Consider the following 13978-nt stretch of genomic DNA (forward strand, 5'->3'; position numbering starts at 1 on the left):
CCATAAGCATCATTCATGCGTTAGTGGGCGTTGATGAGATACTGAAATTTTATCTTTATAATATCGCGTTCGATAAAATCGAACTTTTATCTCAATTTATCGCAAGTTTTCTCCCGATAATATTGCAATAAATCGACGTTGACAAAATCGCAATTTATCGCGAGCACTGCTACCTGGGATTCTTGTAAATATAGTTATAGGTATTCCTGACAGTTATCGCGCCTAACAATTAAATACGACTTTTATAAACACTCCATGTAAACACGGCCGGATTTACCTACTTGCCACCCATGGGCCGCCTTAGGGTGCATCAAAAAAATGAAAGTCTGAAATGTTCCGCTTCCGGACATTGATGACGTTTGGTAAATATAAACATGTTTGCCAAAATTTGGGCCAATTTCAACCATTTTAAATGGCGCCAAAGGTCAATTTTGTGATGAAATTATTATATTTTGGTTTAGACCTAGATTTCGTACAAACAACTCGATTTTACGCTGAAATCGTGCGTTTACGAGAAAAATGCCACAGAACTCAAGTTGCAGAAGATGTAACTTTACTCTAGGAAGACGTCTTTGTAAATGATAAAAATCAAATTGAACTAGAAAAACTCAACTCTGTATTTGTTTTTTTTTTTTTTTTGTTTTTTTTGTCCTCAGAATTTCTGAGGTCTTACAAAGCAGTAGCGGTTTAAAAGACTCATTTTTCACGAAAATAAGTCGAAAGAGGGTATAAATGAACTGTAGGCAAGTGTTGAGGATGCAAATGTCATCAGAACTTCCTCAGTTTCAAAAAAAGTTCCAACTTTTTTGCACAATCCTCCAAGAAGCGTACGGCTAGAGAGGCAGGATCGTGCTATAATACGGGAGAAGTGCGGTTTGACCGGGAAAAATTGCGTAACAAACTTTCCCTATGTAATCATCGTCAGTAGGTCCCCATGAACAACTTCCTAATAGTTAAAAATGGCCCGACCCCGGAACACCCCTCAAAGTGGTTAAAATTGAAAATGGCGGCCGTAATAAGGGGGTCCGGGAAATCGGTATTTTAAAACCCCAGTGGAAGTGAACCTCATGCGACGGGAGGTCTGCAGGTGGTTAACCATCCGCGGCGGGGACTAACCTCCTGCTAACCTCAAGCAACCTCCCGTCGCATGGGGTGGACACCCTGTTCAAGGAAAAAACCGAACAACCTCCCGCGAACCTCCCGCGAACCTTAATCACCTCAAGCAAGGGCCTGCAACCCCATGCAGCTCACTAAGGCTTGCGAGAGGTCTACGGGAGGTTCGCGGGAGGTTACTCAGTTTTTTTCCTGGAACAGGGTGTCCACCCCATGCGACGGGAGGTTGCTTGAGGTTAGCAGGAGGTTGCAGGAGGTTAGTCCCCGCCGCCGATGGTTAATCACCTGCAGGCCTCCCGCCGCATGAGGTTCACTTCCACTAGGAAATGCTCATTCTGTCTCATATGAGGTATCATTTCCTATGTAATTTTGATCGTAAACATAAATGAATTCCACAAGGCCCCCCGGTCAAAGGGGGCGCTCCAAATCAAAGATGGCGGCCAAATGTGAAAGGCAGGAGGTTGCATTTTATTAAATATTCACCGAAGGAACAATGACAAGCGACAGGGGTCTCCATTTCTTTGTATATTTAGTCGTGAACTTAATAAATGAAGGCATAACCCCCCCCCCCCCCCCCCCGATCAAGAGGGGCGCCCCAAATCCAAGATTAAGTTTATGATATGTTCAGTAATAAGAAATTGATGGAAGAAAACAGTATGAATCATGTGTGCAGGTATTGTTAAAGAACGGAGAAAATGCACGCAAGAGAATTGGAAGAGAGTATCTGTTGACCCATTAACACATTAATAACGCTTCTGAGCTTACGTTTCTATCCGTTGTCGTATGTTTCTTTTGATTTCCTTTATTAAATGTATTTATAACATCAAATTTAGGTTTCTTGGCCATAAAATGAAAATATAGACACTTCACTTTCCTTGTTCCTTCGGTGAATATTTAATAAAATGCAACCTCCTGCCTTTCACATTTGGCCGCCATCTTTGCTTTGGAGCGCCCCCTTTGACCGGGGGGCCTTGTGGAATTCATTTATGTTTACGATCAAAATTACATAGGAAATGATACCTCACATAAGACAGAATTAGCATTTTAAAATACCGATTTCCCGGACCTCCTTATTACGGCCGCCATTTTCAATTTTAACCACTTTGAGGGGTGTTCCGGGGTCGGGCCATTTTTAACTATTAGGAAGTTGTTCATGGGGACCTACTGACGATGATTACATAGGGAAAGTTTGTTACGCAATTTTTCCCGGTCAAACCGCACTTCTCCCGTATTATAGCACGATCCTGCCTCTCTAGCCGTACGCTTCTTGGAGGATTGTGCAAAAAAGTTGGAACTTTTTTTGAAACTGAGGAAGTTCTGATGACATTTGCATCCTCAACACTTGCCTACAGTTCATTTATACCCTCTTTCGACTTATTTTCGTGAAAAATGAGTCTTTTAAACCGCTACTGCTTTGTAAGACCTCAGAAATTCTGAGGACAAAAAAAACAAAAAAAAAAAAAAACAAATACAGAGTTGAGTTTTTCTAGTTCAATTTGATTTTTATCATTTACAAAGACGTCTTCCTAGAGTAAAGTTACATCTTCTGCAACTTGAGTTCTGTGGCATTTTTCTCGTAAACGCACGATTTCAGCGTAAAATCGAGTTGTTTGTACGAAATCTAGGTCTAAACCAAAATATAATAATTTCATCACAAAATTGACCTTTGGCGCCATTTAAAATGGTTGAAATTGGCCCAAATTTTGGCAAACATGTTTATATTTACCAAACGTCATCAATGTCCGGAAGCGGAACACTTCAGACATTCAGTATTTTGCCGCCCATGGGTCGCCTGTATTTTGCCACCTCCTTCTAATTATTTTTGAAACATCGATACAAACCATCATGTGAACGTGCTGGAGGAGGAGGGGTTCATAAGACGCGTTTACTCGTGTTGGGCACATTTTTTGTGAAAGCCCTATCAACACTAGCAAAAGTTCACGGAACTTTGCGCGAGAGTTAAGTTCCGTAAACCTATCTCTGTGTGGACAAAGCCTTCTATTATTAAGAAATGAACGAAAAAATTATGGAAGAATAAACATGGTTTAATAAGTTTAATTTCCACCACCGCGCCGACCGGACTGTGTTTGGCGCATTGCGTGAAGTATCCCTACAGTCTTGTAGGCGCTATGCGTTTCACGAAAACCGCTGCTGACCGTCCTACGTTTGACGCAATGCGTGAGGTATTCATGGAGTCTTGTAGGCGCTAATTTATGTTTCATGCTGTGCCCTCGGCTGATGCCCTCGGCGCGCCGAGGGCATTTTCATCTCAAGTCATCATTGCTCTCTGCGCCGCTTCGCTCCAGGCTCAATTGCGTGTTTGGTTTTTCTCTCAACTACACTAATGAAAGGTGCTTTCGTCTCTTGTTCCACCGAAAGACGAAAAAATTGGAAATTACTATACTTCAACTCTCAGGAAATGAGAGATGTTGTCGCCTTTTCTCGTTAGTAATTTTTTTTTTTTAATCCGATTTTTTTTTTTTGATACCGACTTTTGAGAAAATTTCAAAATTTGCCGCCCCCTTTTGCCGCTGTGGGCCGTGGCCCTTGCGGCCACCGCCTAAATCTGGCCCTGCATGCAAAATAATATTTTTTTTTGTTTAATTTTTTTAATATATTATAGTACCCGTAATTCGTCTGACAAAATGTGCAACTGTGTGAGTGTATAAGTAAAAGATTTGATGCGCGGCTTTCACAGAAAATGTGTCACTTTTTTCCATTTACCTTCTCTCCTGGCGCATCATTGGAGCTGTTGTCTTGCTTGATAACTTGCATGACCGCTGACTCTCCAGCACCGAAGGCAGCATACCAAAACGAGAAACACAATTGCGAGTCTTCTGCGGCAGGTATCACTGGTGAGACTAATCGAACCATATTGTTACCAAGAATCTGATTGAACAAGTCATAGTATATGTATCCATCTGTAACGAGATAGAAAGTAGGTACTATAGCTTGGCATTGGGTGCAAGAAGGGCATTTCTTAGGAAATCTTGTTCCGATGTGCAGGTTGTCTCAGGGTTCAACGGTCATACTATAGGAGCGTGTTCTGTGAGTAGAACTAGGGCATTTTCTTTTCTGATTTTTTTTTCCAAGAGTGCCCCCTGATGGAGCTAATCGTTCCCTGTGATACCTCGTTCAAAAGAGCATAAAAAGGAAAACTTTTTGCGCAAACCCGAAGTCAATATCTTAATCCGTCTCAAAATGGCGGCCACTTAAAGTTCAAAATGGCCGAAAATTGGCACCTCGGTTTTTTGTTAATGGATTTGCCTGAAACTCGGTATCGGGGGGTATTTTGACACGAAAAAAACGAATTTAATATTAGATTTTTAAGAAAACCAAAATTTCCAAAATTGCCGAAAATTATTTTTTTTTTTAGAAATCGAACTTCAAATACGTTAATATCATGCCAAAATACCCCTAAGTCGACCCAAGTTTCAGACAATTCCATCGGCAAAAAACCGAAGTGGCAATATTTGGCCATTTGAACGTTAACCGGCGGCCATTTTGGAGATGTCGGTTTCTTTTAAAATCGAACGTCAAATTCGTTTACCTCATGCCAAAATACCGTTGGATACCGATTTTGGCGCAAATCATTTGACAAACAAACGGTGTCACTTTTCGGCCATCGTGAACTTTCACCGGTCGCCATTTTGAAACGGATTGAGATGTTGACTTCAGGTTTGCGCTAAAAATTGCGCAAAAAAAGTTTTCTTTTTTTATGCTTTTTCGAACGAAGTATCACAGGGAACCTTCCCATTAGAAAAAAAAGCTGGGGTCCGTTGCTTCCTCAAAAGGGCTCCCCTGAAAATTCTAGGGGGTAGCTAAAAAGTAGCTCCCTTTGACTTAGAAACATCCTCAAAGTTTCAAATCTTTACCTTAATTAGGTAAAAATTTAGTAGGGGTGGAAGGGACTTTTGGATCACCCTGTATTAACTTCATTTGACCCTCAAAAAAAAAGAAAGAAAGAAAGAAAGAAAAAATGCTCGCAAATAAGTGTACCTTCTTTTCTAATATTTTTCTATTTCTTCCTTTTCTCTCTTCTTGGCCAGTTAATTTAATCAATTTCAAGATTTCATCATGGTAATGTCAATTAATTGCTTCAAGAGGCAAAAAAGAAGGTGAAACAAAATTACGAACTCACCGGGGGCTCCAAAAGTTTTATCAGGCAAGTTTGCGGGACGCCTTGTAATAGTTGCCAGTCGCCATGAAGCGATGGTTTTATCTGTCCCATTCGACCAATCGCACATGTCTCGCTCAAAACGACACTCACCCACTCGTACTGTTGCTGCTTTTGGTATTGCTGGAAATGTTAAAATTCCGTTGAAATGATCCTAGTAGTTATAAGGAATATTTATTGACATGGTAGTCATTCTTGATGATTTACCGTTCCTCTCATAATTGCGTTACATGGCCAAGGCAGGCTGCATTCTTCTAAGTAGGTTCCTTAACTAAACTTTCAGAGCCTTTTGTGACTATAGGGTTCCAATAATTTTGTTACTGTTAGTTTTGTTCTTGTTTTGTTGGTTTTGTTGGTTTTGTTGTTTGTTGTATTGGTTAATAATTCATACTATCTATACTATAAGTTTTCAGACCTCCTAAATTTTTCATCACATTTCATTTTTTCTTTAGAAAACTAGCCAACATAATTCCTTTAAAACTTCTTTGATTTAAAGTATTAAAATGTTCTTGTATGATAGAAGATTTTTCTGTATAAGTTAACAAGCCATAGGGTTGGTTTTTTTCTTTTAAATAAAATGGAATGGACCACTAGACAAGGTACGAATTTCTGCATTCTGATACATGTGTCTTGACCAAAATTTCACGTAAAATACGACGCGCACGGAAAAAATTACTGAAATCAACTCCTTCCAAAGATATTTAATGATTTTTGATGCGTGAATTCAAACCACCCGCTCATGCAAACTCAATGCTCTGCGTGATTCACATCGTGCGCTAAACGTTATCATGACAGTCTCTGCGATATAAAAATCTGGCAACCTCAATCTTGACGCTTTGGCTCAGCTGTAGCAAATTGCTATTAGTTTGAACAACGCATGGTGGGTAATGAAATAATTACTCGATTGAGACTTGTTTAATCCGTTGTAGTGCGCGATTTGACTCACGTAGACCTTTGAGTTTCTTGTCAGCGGGCAGTTCAAATTCCTCGTAACCAATGTGAAATAAAAACGTTAATATCTTCGTTTGGAGTTTGTTTCATTAGTTTTCATTGTGCGAATCGTGCTCTACGTGAAATTCTGGTGAAGAAACATGTATTAGAATGCTTAAATTCGTACCTTGTCTAGTGGTCCATTGAAGCGGAAATTTTGAAACACCGCAATAGAAGTAAGTAGTTTCGCACCTATGGTCATCGATTTTTTGCAGAAAAGACTTATCCAAAACGAGAGACATACCAGAAGTCAGTTCAAAATCTCGCTGCGGACTATTTTGTTGATTTTGAACAAACCCTTTGACTCTACATGATTCCGCTTGGTTCCTGCTGCATGCAATCGAGAAAATAGATACCTAGGGTAAATTTATTATTTTGTGTATGAAGCACTTACTTGAACAAGAGCCCCCAAAAAACGTGATATCATCTAATGCAATGAACCCGTTGATTCTGGCAGATCCCCAAACTCCTTCAATAATTATCTGAAAAAGGGTAATTTACACAATAATTGACAAAAAACAGTTTTGGGAGCGTGGTTTCACTTTTAAAATGGGCTTTAGGCTTTAGATAAAAAAATTTAAAAATGCCACTGATATCCCTAGCAACCAAAATACCAGTGTATATACTTATTGAGTGTATATCTACCATATTTTATACATACTTAAAAGATATTTTATACATAGTATAAAATACTTATGTCTATAGATGTGGCATCTAATATGTACTTATGTATATAATACTAGCTGCTTGGGGGGGGGGGGGTGCTTCGCAAGTTATTTTCAGGCCTCCATGAAGTGGCGTTATCGAAACGACTAGTCACCTCATTAGTTTTTCTTATAATGATTTTTTTTATTTTTAAGTTGATTTATTTTTTCATGTTATTTGTATCTGCCTGTGATGAAAGAAAAACATTTGTTTGCTGACTAAAGAAAAATTAGCATGCCCTGACGAAAAGAAAATGTTCTAAATATGTTGGCTTCTACGATAGCAGTTCGTCATAAACAATGTCTCTTGTTGTTACATGTGCGCTTTGAAGTCGATCTGTTTTTTGAGCAAACCAACGATATAGAAACTGTAGATTGGTGGTGGCCCACAAAAAAACGTGACACACATAGAGTGGTCACTCGTCAGGCGGGCGGGGAGTGGAAATGGCCGATTGCTATCTTTCGTCATAACCTCTAATACATGGGATGTCACGGGAGTTTTTACAATAAATGATTTAGCGTTGAAATTATCATCGTAGACTCACTTGAGAATGGCTAACTTCCATCTGGACACAGATATTCAAACAGTTGATTCTAAATTTGATGTAAGTTTATATTCAGCAACAGTCCCGAAGAAGCCGTAGAGACCGACCATCTTCGTCCTAACCTAATTCTTGCTCCTGGCGTGTTATGAATTGCACTGTTGACGTAGCATAGGATCCCCCTATCTAAAGAAGAGTCCCTTTATACCCAGAGTTGCCTGGGGCCAGAGTTGCAGAGAGGCCTGGGCTGGCCATGAAGGCACTAAAGAGTGCACTCAAACGAACGATATTGAGGGATAAGGATAAGAAATTTTGCGTGGCGTGCGCGGAGCAAAGACATTGAATCACGTAGACCGTGCGTCCGGCTCGGTTTAGTATCAGGTCTGTGCCTGATGATGGTGGGAATAAACCACCGAAACGTCGCAATGTAAATTTAAAATAAATAAAAAGTAATTTGAACGGTTATAAAACTCATGAAATTCATTTAATCATACAATTATAATAACCATGAAATTAGACTTACATATATATTTATATATATCGACGGTGCAAGTCGGCAATCACATAACTCGGTTTGCGACGTCGCAGACTTCCTGTCACATTTTATTTTTTAAACAGAAAACTACTCAACGGCAATTCTTTAAAACTGCCGTGATTATTCTTCTCTGTGCAAAGAAAAATCTGCAAAAACACCAAGGAATTATGTCAATTTGTTCTCCTTTAAAAAAATAACATAGAGGCGGAGATTTTCAGACACCGCAAACGAGTTATGTGTTTGCCGACTTACACCGTGTATGTATATATATAGGTATAGGGCTTAGTTAAAACTAAGCCCTAGCGTATGGGTGAACCTCAATATCTTGGCAATCGCTGATCCAAATTCAATAGACTATAGATCGTCAAAAAGCTGACAATTTTTTCTATAAACACGATTATACAGACTCATTTCAGCTGTTATTCTTTTGGAGGAATGAGTTAGGGGAACAGCCCACGTAAATCATATTTTGGCTACAATGGATATGCGGACACTCACTGAGTCATTAGGATCCTTGATTAAAGCTTGACCATACTGCCAGTCTGGGCCTTGATGGTTGTAGAGTCGCCAAATTGGCTTCATCACAACATTGTTCTGTTTGTCAATGTTTTTTGTAAAAATGCTCACCGCTCCCAAGCTTGGACCGTTTGCATCAATAAATGGCTCGTTCATAATGAACCTATGGCATATTTTAACAAATACAATTAATTGGACCACTGGGCACGGAAAAGTCGAACCATCACAAAATACACATTGCACAATTCCTGGCCAAAAAAAAAAAGGAAAAAAGGCAGAAAATTACGTGCAAAAAATGAAACAACTTATTCATAATCAACTCATTAATAAAAAATTAGAGTCCAAGGTTTACATTAAATTTATTAAGCGCATATGTTTCAAACTAAAAAGTTCGAATAAAAAGAATCAAACGGTCAAATCAGTCATTGGAAATCAACTTTTTCTCCCCAGATAACTGATACAAAAATGTTGTCAGAGAAAAGATTAGCAAGGGGAATTGGAGCATTTTCTTTAATTAATTATGTAAGTATGCTCGATAAGCATGACATAAAAATTAACGGACAGAATTGTAGCAAAGTAAATCAGGTTCTGATTAAAAATACAACTTCCCGTTAAACACGAAGGTTCGAAGATAATATTTAGGTAGGTATAGATGAACAGAGGATTCATCTGGAGGAGGTCAGTGTTGACGGTGGTCGAGTCATCTAAGGCGCCAGGTGCACCTCTGCGTGATCCCGCATTGTAGTTTCGAATCCCGACAAAGGCATTTGTTTATTACGACCTGCTACGTTATTTTAAGACATCTTACGTTGTGTTACTGCAATGATTCATTAATCAATGATCGCGAAACGCATCCTTTTAACTTCAAATTGTTTCTTCTTTGTATCAAATCAAGAATCATTTCGTTCTTAAAAGGAATAATATACCTCATATCGTATTTTTTAGGGGAAAAATAAAATCAACATCGATAAGAAACTAAAAGAGAAAGACGCAAAGATAAAAATCCGGAACGAAAAAAATGTATTGAAAAAAAAATGTAAATGTATAGGTACCTAAATGAAAAAAATGAAAATAAAGAAAAATTAGACAGCATCGATAGTCTAGGATAGTATAGGGTAACGTGTTATTCCTAGCACAAGTTCGAGCGTACAGATTTCTGGAATGTATTATTGTCTAGAGCAACGGCTTCTCTGGAAACTCGCTGGATTTTCATCAGGTAAGGTCTAAAAGGATTTTCAAGACGAAAACTTCATCTTCCAGGGTGCGAAATTGGAAAAAACTTACGTCAGAACATCGTAATTGCGACTTCAACTCACGGGTTTTTGATAATACCTAGGTTAGGGTGTTTCTTTATTTTTTCAATTTTCGAATTCGAAGGAGGTCCTGATCTTAAAAGTTGATGTGTAGATACATTAGAAGTCACGTACAAGGAAAAAAATTTAAAACAATTTTTACCCGGTGCTCAAACGACTTAAGTGACACAGGTTGAAATTTGAGATTTTTCGATAAAATAACACTGTTTTCCCATGGAAAACGCCAAGTTACGGCCCTAACGTGCGAAAATTTCGTCCGTTTCGTCGTATCTGCAACACAAAAGCCGCAAAACACCCGAGAAAGGCGCGCGCAACGAGAGACAATGGGAGCAAAATGGGCGCGCCGCGCCGTAGCTCAACGCGCGCGCGTCCTCTGCACTGCCTATAAGCGACTAGAGTCCCTTTATACCCTGAGTTAAGACAACTCGATTATCAGCTGACTGGCAGCCGGCCTTGGCTGGCCATGGAGGCCGAAACGAGTGCACCCAAACAAACGATATTGAGGGATAAGGATCAGGAATCCTGCGATGTCTGTCACACAAAAACAACAACATCAACAAATTAATTAATTAAAACGAAAATTAGATTGGTTTGTGAATAATTTCTTAATCTATTTTCATTTTAGACCGATGGAAATAACAATTTACTCTTGATAAACCACAATTAGGTAATATTTTCATTATTCTTGTTCACATTCGAGGTACCGCCATCTTGGTGCACTCGTTTCGGCCTCCATGAGCGAGAACCAATCAGAATTGGATTTTTTTTAGGCCACTTTCGGCCCAACCAAAAGTGAGTTGTCTGAACTCTGGGTATATAGGGACTCTATAAGCGACATGCCGCACGCACGCACTAAGCTTACGCGGGCCCGAAAGTTCCCGTCCGCTGCAATGTATCATTACGAATTTATCTAGACACACTTTAACATTAAAAAACAGTTGAAATGTATAAATACATCAAAACGACAAATTTTCTTTGTAAAATATTGGCTATATGTAGGAAAATCAATTTCAACAAATAAAACAGTCGAAAGTTAACAAACTACCTAAATCAAATAATCCACAGTTTACTTAAAGGCTTGGAGTCTTAAAATGGTTGACAGACTATTTTCATTATTTTTGTATGGTTTTATTGACTTTGGCTTTGACTTGTAAGAGATCATGAAAATGCAGCTCTTGTTTATATCGGGAGTTGGCAATACATGCACTGATTCCTTTGTAAAACTTCGCGTGAAATAGGATGGTTTCACTGGTTTTCTCTGAAACAAACCCTAAAACTAAAGAAAAACTCTCAAAGTTAAGGCCGTATTGAAAAAGATATCCCCGCTTTCCTGAGAGTCCACCTTCGTAATAAGCCAAATTTTCTACGCTAAGATATGGAGCAAATTGACGGCGTAAGTTCGCAATCACATATCTCAATTCCGGTGTCTGAATATCTCCATTTCTATGTTATTTTTTAAAGGAGAACAAACTGACACCATTCCTTAAAGTTTATGCAGAGTTTTCTTCTCACATGGAAAAAAATCACGGCAGTTTTAAAGAATTGCCAGTGAGTAGTTTTCCGTTTAAAAAATAAAGTACCTAGATATGACAGGAAGGCTGCGACGTCGCAAACGGAGTCGTGTGATTGCCGACTCTTACTGTCGAAATGAATCAGCAGGATTGCGGTCAAAACTGAAAACACGTGTTTTTAGTTTTGGAAACCCCAACGAAGTGGCTACCCTGTCAATTTATATTATTCGCTCTTTGCATGGAGAGTTTGACTTGATACAGAGGTGGACTTTCAGGATAGCATGGGATATCCCCTCCATTACAGCATCAACTTTCAGAGCTTTTTTCAGTTTTGGAATTTGTCTCGGAGGAAACTGATAAAACGTACCATCGTGTTTCTCGCGGAATTGTGCGTAATAATCTATATATTTAATATCCTAAGGCTTTTTTTGTCAGAACTTAAATCACAAACTCCTAACACATGCAAGATCTCCATTACCTGCCGATGTTACCTATCCTCCTGTTGTGCGTGGACATCACTTTAATTTTGCGCTCAGCATGGTCACTATATCAACTTTTATGATTTAAATATATTTTTTACCTCAAGATACTCGGAAGTAAATAGCCATGGGGCTGGGCAAGAGTCTAGAAATGAAAATGGCAAATCCATAATATTGAAAAAAAGGCTAGAATGTTGGTTGGGGAGAAGCCTGGATTTACCGGACATTCTTCAGCGTAGGTACACATTGAGGAGGACGTATGTCACATTGAGGCCCGGAAAAATGACCCAGAGGTCATCGCAGACCTCTTGAAGTTTCGCAGCTTTAACGAGAGTACTTACAACAGCTAGTGTTGTGCTCCGTAATTTATCCAGTCACGCATGGTACCTCTGTACTTCTGTAGTAAAAATTTGGTTCCCTTGGCATTATTTGATGATGGACTTACATCGAACACAAAGAGAGTCTTTGTTAACAACATGAGACACAATGCAGAGTTGCCGAATCCACCTGTCCGTCAGAACGTACAATTTAACTAATGTCTAGGGTCACATTTGAAGACAATTATTTTCATGATCTCTTACAAGTCAAAGATAAAGTCAATAAAACCATACAAAAATAATGAAAATAGTCTGTCAACCATTTTAAGACTCCAAGCCTATAAGTAAACTGTGGATTATTTGATTTAGTTTGTTAACTTTCGACTGTTTTATTTGTTGAAATTGATTTTCCTACATATAGCCAATATTTTACAAAGAAAATTTGTCGTTTTGATGTATTTATACATTTCAACTGTTTTTTAATGTTAAAGTGTGTCTAGGTAAATTCGTAATGATACATTGCAGCGGACGGGAACTTTCGGGCCCGCGTAAGCTTAGTGCGTGCGTGCGGCATGTCGTTTATAGGCAGTGCAGAGGACGCGCGCGCGTTGCGTTACGGCGCGGCGCTGCGCGCCCATTTTGCTCCCAGTGTCTCTCGTTGCGCGCGCCTGTCTCGGGTGTTTTGCGGCTTTTGTGTTGCAGATACGACGGAACGGACGAAATTTTCGCACGTTAGGGCCGTAACTCGGCGTTTTCAATGGGAAAACAGAGTTATTTTATCGAAAAATCTCAAATTTCAACCTGTGTCATTTAAGTCGTTTGAGCACCGGGTAAAAATTGTTTTAAATTTTTTTCCTTGTACGAGGCTTCTAATGTATCCACGTACATCAACTTTTAGGACCAGGACCTCCTTCGAATTCGAAAATTTAAAAAATAAGAAACACCCTAACCTAGGTTATGTTAGGTTAGAATTCTGAGGGTAAGTGCAGAAATGGAAAGTTCCACTCGCCGAACAGGTGGAATTTCGAAGAATTCTCATACAATTAGTTAGATTAGGTTAGGTTAGGTTAGGTTACCTTACCTTATGTAGTATTAGGTTGGGTTAGATTTTTAAAGGTAAGTGCAGAACAGTGACCAAAATGGCGGAGTCCACTCCGTGAAGTGCCGCGAACGAGTGCTACAGAATTGCGGCACTTTCTGTGAATAATTGTTGATTGATCCACATTTTTTGACAAAAACAGTGTTTCGCACTCACCACACTCATTTTTTAGTGTCTGGCGATAGTTTTGTCGTGATTTCTACTAGAATTTAACGAAAAGAACGGAAGCCGCTGTTCTAGATATTTGCCTCCAGTTGATCAGGTAGGTATTACAATCCAGAGTCATAGAATAATAACTATCGCTGACGAAGCTAGCGAAGCTACTTATTATTCTATGTCAGAGTGTTATACTACTTAGGGGTTATGTATGGGGTAGTGTTGTACAACGAGTTATGTATTGACATTAAATTATAAGTTCATATTAATAACTAGGGGATGACTATATCTTATCGGTTGCCAAAAGCGATTTTCCAAACTACGAAAGGAAATGAAATATATGTATAGGTACAGGAAAATGGAAAATTAATAATAATTTCCCAGAATTATTGAGAAAGTCAATGACAGTGATTAGATTTCTTGAGGAAGTCAATAATGAAGGTATTTTTCAAATCCTGTAAATTTAAGTTCATTCTGATATTTCAAGGAAAATGAGTGCTTTCACTAAAATTATTTTTTTTTTATT

General features: G+C 38.9%; 1 protein-coding gene across 7 annotated transcripts in view; it reads right to left on the reverse strand.

Moving 5' to 3' along the window:
* LOC109039960 (MAM and LDL-receptor class A domain-containing protein 1) overlaps nt 1-13978 on the reverse strand; it is a 228999-nt gene that overhangs the window by 51707 nt on the left and 163314 nt on the right. For all 7 annotated transcript variants that reach the window (XM_072298987.1, XM_072298887.1, XM_072298933.1 and 4 more), the window contains 4 exons: nt 8560-8740; nt 6675-6762; nt 5255-5413; nt 3838-4034 (listed from right to left, as the gene is read on the reverse strand). In XM_072298987.1, the coding sequence (XP_072155088.1) occupies nt 3838-4034; nt 5255-5413; nt 6675-6762; nt 8560-8740 (625 nt within the window). The remainder of the gene's footprint in view (nt 1-3837; nt 4035-5254; nt 5414-6674; nt 6763-8559; nt 8741-13978) is intronic.

The sequence above is a fragment of the Bemisia tabaci genome, chromosome 1 (assembly GCF_918797505.1).
Source record: "Bemisia tabaci chromosome 1, PGI_BMITA_v3".
Taxonomy (NCBI): domain Eukaryota; kingdom Metazoa; phylum Arthropoda; class Insecta; order Hemiptera; family Aleyrodidae; genus Bemisia; species Bemisia tabaci.